The 15,761-nt window shown below is 47.5% G+C and overlaps 1 protein-coding gene across 1 annotated transcript; it reads right to left on the reverse strand.

The window, feature by feature from the left end:
- Window positions 1–13,138: 13,138 nt before the first annotated feature.
- Window positions 13,139–14,259, reverse strand: F5891DRAFT_1195123 (uncharacterized protein; the record flags this gene model as incomplete). Its single annotated transcript, XM_041368065.1, has 3 exons — window positions 13,139–13,548; window positions 13,600–14,151; window positions 14,235–14,259. The coding sequence occupies 3 exons, from the start codon at window positions 14,257–14,259 to the stop codon at window positions 13,139–13,141; spliced, it is 987 nt and encodes a 328-aa protein (XP_041220129.1).
- Between the last annotated feature and the right edge of the window lie 1,502 nt (window positions 14,260–15,761).

Consider the following 15,761-nt stretch of genomic DNA (forward strand, 5'->3'; position numbering starts at 1 on the left):
CACGAGAGTGAGGACCCAACTTTTCCTGAAGTTCGGTGGGAATGCGCGTGAAGCATCACGCACCGCAAACACGTAGATGAGTTAAAGTGGGCTGGGACCCGTTTTGCATCTCGAAGGGGGTCTTTTCTGGCAGCAGTGCACGCGACTCTGACCTATTGAATAGGTAAGCCACAGTGAGTGCAGCTTCTCCCCACAACGTCCGGGGAAGATGTGCATGGTCGAGCATCGCATACATGCATCCCTCAATCATTCGCATGACACGCTCTGCTTTACCATTCTGCTGGTGTGCGTATGGCGCCGACCTTTGACGTTGAATACCTGCAGACTCGAGCGACAAGGTAAAGGCATCGTTGATGAATTCTCCTTCGTTATCTGAGCGGAATGTCTTCACTCGGAGACCAGGACATGTTCTCCCATTTGGCCTTTACCATGGTCCACGCACTCAATGCTTGATCCTTAGACACTAGGAGTTGAAGATTCAGAACGTGAGTGTGATCATCGAGAAATACGATGAAATAGTGTTTCAAGTGTGGCGTAAGCACAGGAATTGGTCTGCAAAGATCTGAGTGGATGAGTTCGAGGAATTTGGATGCACGCTCTGTCTCAGACGAGTGAAATGGAAGGTGAGGGTGCTTGGCCATGATGCACGATTTGCATGTTGATAGCAGGAGGTTGGAGTCGACAGCTACGCCCTTCGCAACACTGCTGAGACGTGAGACGGTGTTTCGGCCAAGGTGTCCTAAGTGAGCATGCCAGAGATCAAGAGTGAGAGGTGTTTGAATGAATGCAGTGATCTCGGGCTCTATAGGGAGGGGAGCAGGAAGCTCAGTGAAGGGAATAAAGTCTACTTCTATGGCATATAGCTTTCCCATCGCTGGAATGGCCCCCAGCATGTCACCTTTGTAACCGAGTTCGCAAGTCATGTTTGCCTTAAAGTTCATGTCCCAACCTTTGGTGTTCATGCAGGATACGGAGAGCAGATTCAGCATCGCACTCGGTGCATGCAGACAATTGGAGAGTTTGACACGCAAACGACGTGTTCTGATATTCATCCAGCCTATACACATTCCCCTCCCCATGGTTCGAAGTACGCCGTGATTTGCCGTGCGAACCGGCACTGAATCCTCCGTTGAATATGTGTGGAAGAAACAGCGATCTTCAACCAGTGTGACGGTAGTTCTGGAATTGAGGATAGTGGAAAAGGGGAGTGGTGCCATGCAGGAGACCTCATCAGCAATTTCGCTGATGGATGTGAAGGAGACATCCTGGTAGATACTGGTGACTGCAGCTGCTATGGTGGGAGTGGGTGCCGTGGATGGTGCTGTAGGTGCTGGAGGTGTGATGACGGCTGCGGCTGTGGGAGTGTCCTTGTGAGTCTTCCCCCACATCCATGGAGCTTGGCCTTCCATCCCCCCGCCTTTCCCATAGCAGTGTGCATGGTCATGATCTCCTTTATTACAGCCAGGAGTCATACAAAACACACTGTCTGGATTGTGTCAATGCTTACGTAGACCTGTGATGGAGTTGACGTTGGAACCACCCGTATTGGGTGCGGAGACAGCATTTGCATATTCGGACCCCGGACGAGCAGAATGAATAGCACGAGCGTGCACATGACGCACTGCTTCTGCGGTGATGTGGGACATGCAACTGTCAACTGTGAACATTAGAGGATTAGTTGCAGTTGTGGTCATGATTTCGTCATGCATGCGCTGTTCCACCATCAATTTGAATTGTTGCCAGATGGCGGTCTGAGGTAGTCCGATAAGTAGACTGTAGATAGCGTCACTGTCCCTGAGAGGGGCTCCTGTGTCACTTAGCCATTCATGCAAGACAGCATGCTGACTGATGTAGTTCGTAGTGTCAGCTGAATCTTTCATGCGAAGTGAATCAAGGCATTGGCGTAATTGATATTGTGCGCTTGTGTCGGTTCTGTTAAAATGCTCCGCAAGCGTCTGCCACGCTTTGCGAGCTGTGACAGCATGCGCCCGTGACACTAGTGCATCAACTGACGGACTAAGACGACACATGATGAGATCCTTCGCCTTGATGTTGTTTAACAGCCATGCACACATCGCTGCTGTTTCAGCAGCCATGACATTGGCAGGATCGGCAGGAGCTGGTAACATGGACAGTGTCCTGAGGAGGTCTGCAGGGTTTACAATTGTATTAACATGGCACCATAAATTCCTCGCACACGAGGGCATATTGCATTTTGGTTGACCATCCGACATAATTTTCAGATCCCAGCAGTTCAGGGATGTGATCAAACTTTCCCATGACGATACCGCTGTGAGGAATGACAGGACAGGAAGATAATATGTGAGCAGCGAGTGAACGCAGGAGCTTCGTCTAGTGGTTTCAGTTGAGGGCTCGATACAAGCCAGGGCTCATAACCTGTAGGAAATGGGACTAAAGACAAAAGCTCAGAGTTCAGGTAAGAACTGCTAGGTAACATTGAATATACCTAAAGACAAAAGCTAGAGAAAAGAATAAGTGAAATAGAACCGGCGTTGACCTGCACCAAACTGGTTCGGTGCATGGATGACTAATGCTCTCCCATGAGCCTAATACCCTAGAAATCACTACGAAACCATTTCCTTCTACTCTAAAGCCAGAATGCAGCTCAGATAAATATTGTATTTCATCTTTTCAATGGAACTCGGACTAAGATGGGCTGAATAATTTTGTACATGTAATGTTTGTGATAAAAATTTGATTAGTCACCTTTAATGATGACTCAGAATAAATCCCACGCATGTCAGGCAACTATGAAAAATAATTCTCGCATAACTCACACTGTGAGAATTTCTTTGAAACCCTAAATACACAGCTCGCGTCATTTCTATGGGTAACAATGTAACATCAGAACAAGGCACCAACCAACAAAAATCTTGAATATTTCTTTTGCATAACATAATCAGCTTATCACATGATCTTTGATCACATGAGACTGAGCTTTATGAATCCTAACAGTCAGGTGACCTATGACCTAACATCAAATTATGGCAAAGTCGTACCTTGAAATGACTAAGGACTAATGACACAATCATGATACAAATGACTCATGTAAATAGTTACTGGTACAGTCTGAATAAGCCCATTCCCCTTAGGAATGTGGGAAATAGTAGCACAGCCACCACCTTTTGTCTATATAAACCCCAATTTTTGCTCATAATAAAAAAGAGACCCCACTTTGAAAAGCATAGAACTGCGTGTGAAGTGTGATCAGTGTCAGCAACAGTGACGAGGGCTGTTAAGCAACTAACTGAGAGGTCATCGTGAACAACAGCGAGCAAGCTCTTTTCTTTCTTTTGATTTTCTACTGGTAAAACTTCAAGCTTTTTTTTTCTTTATTTCTTTTCTGTGTTTTTTTTTTTTTTTCTTTTCACTTCCTTTAAGTTTAGGTGTTATTGTTCTGAATTTGTTTCAGGATTTTCGTGTTGTCTTTACGTCCATCTAAGCAAGAGGCTTAGTGGGAAGACTTCAGGAGTTGATAGTAACACTTGACCTCACTCATCGGAGTAGCGATACTGAGCCAGGGTTTTCTTTGTCTGCTAGACTTTAGTTGTTGAATAGGGGACTTGGTACTGAAAGCCAAGGACGTCCGTTCCTGATTCTGCTTAATACTCATCGTGAGTTCCTTGGCAGCAGGTTCAATAGTGAACTAAGAGTTCTACTGAGCATTGATTAGTCCTGACCTTTGATTCTACCTGTTTGTGCTGAGGGGGTGATTGTTGTAACTTCGCACGACTTTCTGTAATAAGTTTATTACGAAAAGCATTGCTACTGAAGGAAGGGTTTCTCTTATCATTCTGTTTGTCTTCATCAGTACCATACTGTAGGGCTGATTTTCTCTTTGTCTTTAATCGCTGCCATACCGTTGGAGTGCTTGCATTTCGGTTCTGACCTCACAGAAGTGCTTTTTGTCTGAGCGTAGCTTGTGGAAGTGTAAACAGCCACCCACGAATGACCACGTTATCAGCCATTGGTATTTGTCTGAATCGCTGACCGTGGAGATATTTGTTTTTATAGGTGTTTATCTATAGATCATCTATCTAAGAAGACAGCGTGCATGATAAACATGAAACGTACCTCAGAGTTCAGGTAAGAACTGCTGAGGTACAGCGTACGAAGAAGGAAAGATTATAAGGTAATGTTACATAAGACAAACAAAAACAAATTGAAAGTGACGTCGTTGCACTACAACATCATCATCCACCATACTGTTGGACAATACGAGTCGGACGAATTGAGTATTGGATGGTACGAGTTGGGGGTTGGACGATACGAGTCGGACACACACGCATGGTACCAGTCCCAGAGGATTAGCCTCCAGGACCATTTTTGTCTTCTTTTCCTTTTCCGATCCTTATCGTATCTTGTCAGCTTCAGCACCATATGTTTCTCGGCAGCTTCTCTCCATCTTGAACCTTCTATTGCTTACCTTTAAATATCTTGCTCGTATGCAGTGATACCTCAGCGTTGTCTTACATGTCCGCTGAGGTACGTATACCACTACCCTTTTGTATCTAGCTTTGCTAACGTACGACCTAGACTTTGGTCTAGGTAAATTCAATTCAGTGTTGTCTTACACGTCCGCTGAGACTTTGGTCTAGTTCCTACAGGTTATGAGCCCTGGGTTTTGATATAACCCCATACCAGGAAGCAGACCCCCCTCCTCGCGAAACGAACCAGTGAAAACGCTCCCCAATCCAATCATTCTCTTTGTGTCCCAACTTCCTCATTACTATGGGAAAGTACGGCCACATCATCAAGCTTACCGGCGCAGATGAATACCCAGCTTGGCATCGAGCAGTCACTCTGGCTCTTCAGGCAGACGGGCTATGGAACCACTGCAGTTCCAGCACCGGTCCTAACAACTACGCCGAATTCACCGTGGTCATGCCCTCACCTGCTGTCCCTGGGTCTCCCACTGCCGCCGAGAAATTAACCATAATCAAATGGATCAAAAACGATGCACAAGCTAAAGGTATCATTTGCAGGAAGTTGTCAGTGGTCGTTCAAGGTCTCCTAAGTGAGGACTGGATGGCCAGGGCGCAATGGACCACTCTCGCTATGCATTACGCATGTCTCGACGTAACATCTCAGTTTGAACTCCGTGCTCAGTTGTTTGCGGAAAAACTCAAAAACATCGACGACACGTCCTGTTACATCAGTACATTTGAAAATGCGAGACATCGCTTCGCTGAGATGGGAGTCATAGTCACAGAAGATGAGATGGTATTCCTGCTGCTGCACAGTCTTCCTCCCACTCCCGAGTGGATCATATTTAAACTGCATGACAATGAACCTTTATAGCTCATCATCCGTCCCCACTGCATCTTCTTCTTCCACCACGACCACAGTCACCAAGATGACCTTTGCGGCAATCGTCTCTTCACTCTCCGAGGAGGCCAATCGCCTCCGAGGAGAACAGAAGCTCGCCGGACCAGGATCAGAGTATGCTAATGCTATGTCGTTCTCTCGACCTCCTGATGGGAAGGCAAATTCTAAGACAGGCATCTGAGTCCATAAGTCGAATCCCAAGGGTGTCAGCTGCGACAACCCGGCATGTTCTGGGCTGCCACGGTCATTAACACATGACCATGAACATTGTTTTCAGCCAGGTGGGGGAATGGAAGGGCAGGGAGGCAACTTTCTCACAAGGACTCGCGACAAGAGGCCAACAAAGAAACCGGAGGTTGCTGCTGTGACCACCAGTAGCACAGATCCTGCATCCACTTCGCCTACTACGTCCTCCTCGAGCACTGACAAGCCTCACAACCTCAGCTGTGCTGTCATTGAGGAACTTCCTTCTGAGTCTTACCCCAGCTTTGAGGACATGACCTGCATAGTGCGCAGCTCCCTATCTACCATATTAGACTCAGGAACGATGTCGAACCTCATTGCAGATCGCAGTTTCTTCTGGACTTATATGGAGAGCTCACGGGTGACAGTCAAAACCGCCAACCACGGCAGTTTGCCCACTTTGGGACGCGGCGATTGCGTTGCAGAAATGTCACTGGGTGGGAAGACCTTCCGCATCACATTCACTGATTGTCTTCATGCTCCCGGGGCGATGATCAACTTGCTCTCCATCGGTCACATGCTCAAGAAGAAGTGGTCGTGTAACTTCGAACATTCGCTGGCTCGGTGTCAACTTAAGTATCACAGTGAAGTTCTGGGAGAAGTTCCAATGATGGGGAACCTATTCTTCATTGATCTTAAATTCATTCGTCCCAATAGTCCTGCACCTTCACCTCATCATGCACCTCGTGAGATCTCAGCATTTGCTCATGTTCCCTTGTCGCTCGACTTATGGCACACCCGTTTGGGTCACCCAGGGGGTGACATGATCAAGCACCTCTCTCGTGCGGCCACCGGCATTACCATAGAGTCCACAGCCCCCCTTCAGCAATGTGAATCGTGTGTCATCGCCAAGCACCCACGAAAGCCATTTCCTTCTTCTGACAGCCCTTGCACAGCTCACATGCTCGACCTTATTCATTCCGATCTTTGCGGTGTAGAAACAACAATACTGAGAGGAACAAAAGATGCTCCTAACTGTATCTAAAAATGTTGAAGGTCGTGTGTTGCCTAGTCTGCTATGCTTGAGATGACAAGTGCGTTCGACCCTAAAGGGGAAGCAAGTGGAGCGAAGATCTAGTGGTATGCGCTGAAGCGAAGCGCGAGAAAGCGCAGGTGCGCGCAAGGTACGAAGGCGCAGGAATGCGCGCGCGCACGTGCAGAAATGGTAGAGAGACTAAGCTTAAGTGATAATATAATGCAATATAAGAGAAGAGAGATGCAAAGTGTAGACAAATAGATTTCTACTATACTCTGCTAAGTAGTAAGTGACTGGTAGGAAAAGTAAGTTGGAAAGTTCATTGAAAAAGTAAGTAATAGTATGTACTGCTGGCGCTTATATAGCGTGCCTAAGTGCGGTCATGCGGAGCCGAAGCGCTACCGAGTAGGTATGTAAGATATATATGGGTGAGAGTCCATGATAAAAATAAAGATGGAACAATATGCAGATGAGAGAAATAGAAATATACGCACTAGAGAATATGGTGGACAGTGGATGGATGCATCTGGATGGCTGGCGCTATAGGGCGCTCAAGCGTGGGAACGCACACGCGCGTATACATCGCGAAGCGCGGGAAAGTTGCGCCTCGTATAGGAATTGCTGTGGACAGTACACAGAGTGGTGCTGCGAGTTGGTGCTGTATACTCCCTTAGTGGAAACTGCCATATCATGCCATGAGAGGCATGAGTCTCTACAGCGGTCCCTTTCCTGTCACGATGCCCCATGGTAAACTCCATTTCATCATATTTCTAGACGATCACACCAATCTGCTTAACCTGCAACTCCTCACTACGAAGGACCAAGCTTTGGACGCCTGGGAGATTATCAGGAAACACTGGGAGAATCACTCTGGGCGAACGGTTAAGGCCTTTCAGTCTGACAATGGGGGGGAATTTGTGAGTAGTGCATTCTCTAAGGCTCTTCAGGATGCCAGTGGGGCAGTGGCTCCAGCGTTGGTGAATGTGCGTCGCACTTGAATGAGATAGAGTCTCTGTCTACTGCCACGCCCTGAAATGGCACACTGGGCTGACTAAGCTACTCGAACCTCCGATTCTGCCCCTGTTCCTGCACCCCCTGGCTAGGGGTGCCCCACTCCAAGTGCCCCCCTTGAAAAAAACCTGGCGGCGTCCTCGTCACTCACTCTCGTCATCCGCTGTTCTCTCCTTGTTCTTCCTCCTTTCTCTCACATTCTTGTTCTTCTTCGTCACTGTTCTCGTTTTCTTGTTCTTCTTCGTCATTGTTCTCCTTCTCTTGTTCTTTGCCACCTTCATTCTCCTGCTCTTGGTTCTCTTCTTGTTGCATCTGCGACCGTTCCTCAAACTTCCGTTGTTCTTCAGCTAGCTTTGTACCTTCCCATGGTATGAACCTTCGAAGGCGTCGAGCGTGCATTTCCCCTGCTATCGCTTCTCCACTCAACGTCTCTATCTTGTACGAGTTCCGGAGTCATTCGGTGACGCGATGGGGTGGGGACCACTTTGGGAGTAGTTTCCGTTTGGTATCAAATGTATAGTCGAGGTTACTGTGATAAAATTGAACTAATTGTCCTTTAGAAAAGATGACTTCACTTGGTGTACGTCCGAGAACTCGCTTGTCGAATGCCGTCTTGCGTTTGATGGCGTGTCAAACTGCGGTGTCATAGCCATCTAACTGTTGCTGTGCTACATATGCCATCTGCGTGCCAACGTCCGATATTCGTATTGCGGAGGTGCTGTTGCTAAGGTCTGTGCGTGGGGTGTTGATTACCTGTCCTATGAGTAACTCTTTTGGTGAGAACTTCAGCGCTGGTAGTATACAATGGTTGAGTGCCGTGATTGCGTCATCCAGATGATCTGGCCAGTTAAGTGGTATCTTGTCCCACGAGAGTGCTTCGTGGTCATCTTCTCCTATGTTCGGCGCACATAGTCTTTTCAGTACGTGCAACAGTATCTTGTTTGTGCCTTCGACTAAACCGTTAATCCATGGTGAGTATGCGGCTGATGACGTGAGTACTACAGTTCCACTTAGCGCAAAAGTTTTTGACGACTGAATTGTTGAAGTGCCTCCCTCCGTCCGACATGAAGGTTTCTGACGCTGTAAAATTCTTGAAGATTTTCGCTAAGCTATCAACCGTCGTCTTCGCTGTTCCTGCCGACTTATATTTGAATACCCACACATGTTGGGAAAACGTGTCTAGATATACTCCTAAGGTATTATACCCTCTTGCCTTCGGTAGTGTGAGGTAGTCCCCAACTAAGAGTTCAAAAGGGTGCCGGCGCGTTATCGGTTCTAATAATGAGTGGAGATGTGACGTACCAAAATTCTTGCAGTGGCTGCAATTGCTGATTGCTGTCATGATAGATGCGTCTAACTTTGGGCTGTAGATCTGGTCCATTAGTGCTATCTTAATCGCGTCTCGTCCCCAATGTCCGCCCTCGTTGTGTTGCTTCACTGCCCATGCTCGAGCTTCTTCTTTATTGACGCATTCCACTTTGCTGCGTGCTCTGACTGCCGTTCCACCATATAGCTTCCAGAGTTTCCCATCTTCGATCAAGTACTGGGATGCACGGTGTCTTGCACGTTTTCGGTCGCGGACATTGGTTCCTCTATCGATTTGTAGCATAGCTTCAACGACTTCATGAAAGACCGGTTCATCTGCAAATCGTTGCAGAAGCTGTGATGCTGTTGAATCTTCAATGTTAGTAGATACCTGGAGTAAGTCATTGATCAAACCCATGTTGGCTTCCCAGTCTTCGCTAACCTGTCCATTCACTTCCATCGAGTAGTTCTATGTCTCTCGGGTGTCCTTCCCACTGTCTGCTTAATCCATCTGCTATAACATTGAGTTTTCCCGGCACGTGTCTAACGTCCACGATGTTATGGGCCAAGATTCCATCTCTCCATTGTGCATGCGCTGCATTCAAGCGATTACTAATTAATATGTCCTTTAATGCTTGGCAATCCATTTCGACTTCGACTGGGAATCCCCAAATGATGTCCGAAAACTTGTCTAGTGCGAATTTCAAGGCTGCAAACTCGAGTAGGAATGGTTTGTAGTTTCGTTCTGCCTGTGATGTACATTTTGATGCGAATGCGATTGGGTGCAGGTGTTCTGTCCATTTCCCAGATGGGCTCTTCAGTGCGGTTCCAGTTGTGACAATACTGCTGCGAAGCCTTCTGCACATCCATCCAATGTTACGACGAAATTGGAGCTGTCGTATTTTGGGCCTTGCAGGATTGGTTTCGACACGAGTGCGGCTTTAAGGTCTAGAAAGGCTTTCATGTGTTCTTCTTTCCAGAGGTCTTGCAGTTTGAAACTTCGTAATGTTCGCCTATACGTGTTCTTTGTGTACGGTACTGTTAACGGTGCTCCTTTGATAAGGTTCCGTAGTGGCCCTTCCCGTTGTAGAAACAACAATACAACGAGGAACTAATGAGGCTCCTGACTGTATCTAAAAAATGTTGTAGGTCGTGCGTTGCCTAGTCTGCGTTACTTGAGGAGACAAGCGCGTTCGACCCTAAAGGGAAGCGAGTGCAGTGAAGATCTAGAGGTATGCGCTGAAGCGAGGCGCGAGAAAGCGCAGGTGCGCGCAAGGCACGAAGGCGCGGGAACGCGCGCGCATATTAGCGCAAAGTGCGGGAAAGTGCGCATGCGCGTGTGGAAATGATAGAGAGACTAAGCTTAAGTGATAATATAATACAAGATAAGTGAAGAGAGGTGCAAAGTGCAGACAAAATGGATTTCTACTATGTTCTTCTAGGTAGATAGTGGGTGGAAAGTAAAGTTAAAGAGAAAGTAAGTGAAAAGTAAGTGGAAAAACTCCCCCTCGTAGTATGTACTGCTGGCACTTATATAGCGCGCCTAAGCACGGTCATGCAGAGCCGAAGTGCTACCGAGTAGGTATGTAAAGATATATATAAGTAAGGGTCCATTATAAAAATAGAGGTGGAATGATATGCTAATAAAAGAAATGGAAATATACGCACTAGAGGGCTTGGTGGACAGTGGATGGATGCTTCTGGATGGCTGGCGCTATAGGGCGCTCAAGCGCAGGAAAGCTGCGCCTCATAGTGGAATATCTGTGGATAGCACACAGAGTGATGCTGCAAGTTTGTGCTATGTACTCCTAGTGTAACACGCCATATCACACCATGAGAGGCATGAGTCTCTACACCGTAACGAGTAGCTTTGAATTAAGTCTCTGAAATGACTAGTTAATCCTAAAAACGACTCAAGATTAAGCGCATCCGGTGGTTGTTCCCAATTGACTACTGCGGTTAACTTAGCTAGATCCGGTTGTACGCCTTCTGGGCCTACTGTAGCTCCTGCGAACATGGTTTCTGTCATAAACAAACGGCACTTTGTTGGAGAAAGTGAGATTTGACGTTCCTGACACCTCTGAAAAATTCATTTTAGTTTGTCCAACATTTCCTGAAATGTGTCTGCTGCGCATTCGCCGTCATCAACAAACAGTTCTATGGTGCTATCTGCTAACATATCATGCAAATTGTTAGCTGTCATCTCGGAGAAGGTTGAGGGTGCGCCTGTCAGTCCCATAGGCATTCTTTTGTACCAAAAATAACCTCTCCCTTCAATGTAGAACGCTGTGTACAGCCATGACTCTTCTGGGATTTCAACCGCATAGAATCCCGATGCGAAGTCAAAAACCGATACATACTTGTGTCCACTTAACCTTAGCTGTTTGGCTCTGATATCACCTTGAGGCATCGGTGCAATCGTCGTAACTTTGTTGACTTCATTGAAATTTTGGCAGATTCTCCATTTTTGCAGTTTTGGGGCATTTTCTGTCCTTCTGGGTTCTTCTGGGACCTCGCATTCTGGTAGAGTGAATGCTGGTGGTTGACCGCTTCGTAGACACTGTTTGTTGACAGCTTGTTGCAGCTCTTCTAACGTCATGCCTTCCTGCTCATGCGCTTTTTTCGCCAGAACTGTGTTTGCGCAACACTTGACAGCTTCCGGTGGCGCATGCTCGATAATTCCGGCTTTGATCATTTTGTCGATTTTCCCGTGTAAGAACTGTATTTGCGGGGGAGTGAGCGGTCATTGATGGACCTTTAGATTGAAGGTTGTTCCCTCCGGTATGTTCAGCCGATGGATTGCTCCCGGAACTGGCAGTACTTCTCCTAGAGAACATGCGAAGATATCAGCATAATCGGCAACAAGTGTTTTTACCTGTTCGAGCTCTTCTGGTGTGAGGTCCTTCCCGTACTGAACATGTTTCACTATCCAGGCTGTTCGTCGCGGGTTGTGGGGTTCCGTTAGTCGAGTGAATGTTGCCTCGTCATTTGCTAGGAATTTGGTGGGTATTTCCTTTAGGGAGTTGTCACGCTCATTTGCTGGTATGGATTCTTCAGCAGCTTCGTCCTTTGTTTCCTCCATTGGTGTTTCTTGCGCTATTATGTGAGCTGGAGTTGTATCTTGGTCCTTAATACTTGCTCTTGCCGCTTGGGATTGATTTCGTAGCGTCGTTGTGCCTCCGATTCCTGTGACTTGGACTTCATCAACCTCGTAATTGTGGATTTCTTTGAAGGTTTGCAGCAGCGGCTTCCCGAATAAAAACTTCCAACCTCCCCCACTCTGTAGCACTTCGAATTCTCCTCGTGCTCGTATCCCTCCTATTACTACTTCTCCTTTCCAGACTGCCTCTGATTGCACTATTGCTCCGTTTGCCATACTGAGACGTTTGGTTGACGGGCTCCAATTGCCTAGCCTATGTTTGATGTTCTTGAAGATGGACGCGCACATGATGCTCGTCATCGCCCCTTCATTGAATAATGCTTTGACTCTGATCACCTCACCTTGTGGGCCTAGGAACGAGGTGTATTGTAGAAATGGTAGGCAGTGTTGGCTTCTATTTTCGTTTTCTGCCGCCGAATACAGATCACTGACATCACATTGATTATCTGCTGTTGATACATTGTATGGTTCTGTGTCTATGATTGTTCCGACGGGGCTTTGGACATTGTCCTCGCGCGTTGCCTCTCCACGTACGAGGACTGGTTGTTCAGCTTGTTGAAGTTTGATTTCTGTTTGGGTTGTCTGGTGTCCTTCTACACTGACAACCCTGGTCCTTTTCCCTGGTCCCACTGTGCGTACTCTTCTTCAAATGCTACGTCGATTTGTACCGCGTTCACACGATTAAAGTTGCCTAATGCTCTCACTGCTAAACTTCTCCAAATTCTCTCCTGGATTGGCAGTTGCGACGCCTCTGGCACTGGGCACTCTGCTGATCTATGTCCATGCGCTCCGCATTTGAAGCATTCCCCCGAGCATATCATGGCACTGCCAGGGCGAAGTGGGAACTGGGTGGTTTCTGTGACTCGTCCAGTTTGTCCATACTTGGCAAACCATTGCTTGAGCTGGTCGTCATACGCTGTTCGACCTGGTGTGGTGTCCGGATGGTGCGCTATGTCATTGATGTGGCTTCGCATGATGTCTCGTTCTTCCTGTGTGAGAGGTTGACATTGGTGAATCGTTTGTTGGGAATTTGTCAGTAGCTCTCTGTTGACGTAGTGTATGCATGGTGTTAGATTGGATGAAGGTGTGGTGCTTCATTCGATTGGGTTAGGCCATAAATTGGTGTGCTGTAGCTGTAGACGCATAACCTCTATTGCATCTGTTTGCATGGTCTCGAGCCTTGCAAGGCGAGCGCTCTGCATCTTCTCTTCCTCTTTCTTCTTCCGTGCTGTCTCTGCTTTCTCTCTCAGCTTGTTCGTATCAAGCACTTTAAGCTCATCTAGGAACTTGCTCCATTCCGCTAACCCCGGTGTTGTGAGCTCCTTGATTACCATTGGTAAGTTTTCCTGGACTTGGTACACGAGCCCTGCCGTTGTGTTGACTCCGGCTTCATTGACGAGCTGCTGTAAGTTCACGTGGAATTGGAGATGTGCCCATGTAGGGACGCCTGCGACTGTGATCTGTTTGCCTACTTCTTCCTCTTTCAGTCGTAAGGCCAATATTTCTCATTGGTAGTCGAGCCCTGTTTTTTCAGCTACTGTAATTGCTGGTCAACGGTTAGAAAATGCTGTTTTGACGTCCGCCCATGTGTTCTTGTGTGTGCTGTCCAGCTTGTTCCACCACGTGTCTGCAATTGAACCTGCCGACAGTAGGGTACTGAATACTGTGATCTTCCCTTGTTCAGTCTTCAGTTCATTGAGCACGACGTAGCACTCGACTTCGCGCAAGAAGTTCTGTGCGTTCTCATTGGCTTTGCCGTGGAACCACCCTGGCGTGTTGCTATTTCCTGACATCTTTTTTGGCTTTGGTGGTTGCGAAGTGGCTTTAGCAGTGATAGGTTTTAAGAAGGTCTTGATTGGTGTCGTAGGTGGGAACGGCCACGGAGTGATTATCTTCTGTGACTGTACGACGGTGCTTAAGATCTTTGGTGGTTGGTCGTCAAAGGTAGGAAGTGTATTAGCCTCTGGATCTGGTGCTCCCACTAATGACTCTTTATCTTCTTCGTCGGTCTGTTCTAATTGCTGGCAGACTTCGTGGGACTCGTACTCCGAGTTCTCCTGGTCTGTAGGTTGGTCTTCTATCTCGTTGGATGTAAATTCTGGTGTATCTAGTGGGGATGATTCAGTTGCAAGAAGGAGGCGTCAGAGAGGCTAGTTAGGCTTTTTTTCGAGATGAATTGTCCTTTCGGACCTCTTGGTTGCTTTTTTGGGGGCATTTTGGCGTTGTTTCTTATCGTCTTTTCTAAGACAATAATAACGGAATGTGTTCTGCACGTGTGCGTTGACGTTCTGAGCCTTGCTTTTTGTTGACGTTTCCAATGCTGTAACGTTGTATCAACCAATCGTTGTTTCTGAACCAATCTAATAGAATCTGAGAATTCTGATGTGGAAAGCAGATATACGCTGATGCGAAGATCGAATCCCACTCTCTCACCACAATGGGGCAGTGGCTCCAGCCTTGGTGAATGTGCGTCGCACTTGAATGAGATAGAGTCTCTGTCTACTGCCACGCCCTGAAATGGCACACTGGGCTGACTAAGCTACTCGAACCTCCGATTCTGCCCCTGTTCCTGCACCCCCTGGCTAGGGGTGCCTCACTCCACTGGGATAGTGTGTCAACTCTCCATGCCATATGCACATCAACAAAATGGAAAGGCTGAGCATGCGATTCGGACTATAGGAGGGCGTCTTCTGTTCCATCGAACGAGGGGGTGGTTGCTGAAGGAGAAGAAGTACATGAGAAGGTGAACTTGAAGGAAATTGAGCCGAACATAGACATCCCCGAGGCATTTGCTAACGTGATGATCGAGGAGCACGCACACATTTCCATCCGAAGTGACCGAAGAAGAAATCCCAACGACTCTAACTACGATATGTCAATCCCTCCCACAACGTACGAAGAAGCCATGCTGCGCCCTGACCGTAATGAATGGCTTACTGCCATGAAAAAGGAGCTGCAAATTATGGAGATGCACGTTTACAAGATCGCGACCATCCCAGAAGGTCGCAAGGCAATCGGCAATTGTTGGGTCTTAGAGTTTAAAGAGGACAATAAGGGCGGGTCAATTTACAAGGTGCGTCTTGTCGCCCAAGGATTCTCTCAAATTCCAGGCATAGACTACGGCGCAACCTTTGCACCAGTACTAAAGACAGCATCCCTACGACTCATTGCAGCTCTGGCATGCAAGCATGACTGGGAACTTCACTCCTTCGATGCCACGCGCACTTTCCTCTGGGGAGTACTTAAAGAGGAGATATACATGCGTCAACCCAAGGGGTTTGAACATGGAGACTGGAGGGTACAGGTCTGGCGGATGCTTCGCACAATCTACGGATTGAAGCAGTCCGCTGTAGAGACTCATGCCTCTCATGGCGTGACATGGCAGTTTCCACCAAGGAGTGCATAGCACGAACTTGTAGCATCACTCTGTGCGCTACCCACAGCTATCCCTATACAAGGCGCAGCTTTCCCGCGCAATGCGCGCACCATTCCCACGCTTCACGATGTATATGCGCGTGCGCGTTCCCGCGCTTGAGCACCCTATAGCGCCAGCCATCCAGAAGCATCCATCCACTGTCCACCAAGCCCTCTAGTGCGTATATTTCTATTTCTCTCATTGCATATTGTTCCACCTTTATTTTTATCATGAATTCTCACTCATATATATCTTTACATACCTACTCAGTAGCGCTTCGGCTCCGCATTACAGAGCTTAGG

This window comes from Suillus fuscotomentosus (assembly GCF_016647785.1).
Source record: "Suillus fuscotomentosus strain FC203 chromosome Unknown F5891scaffold_78, whole genome shotgun sequence".
In the NCBI taxonomy this organism is placed as follows: domain Eukaryota; kingdom Fungi; phylum Basidiomycota; class Agaricomycetes; order Boletales; family Suillaceae; genus Suillus; species Suillus fuscotomentosus.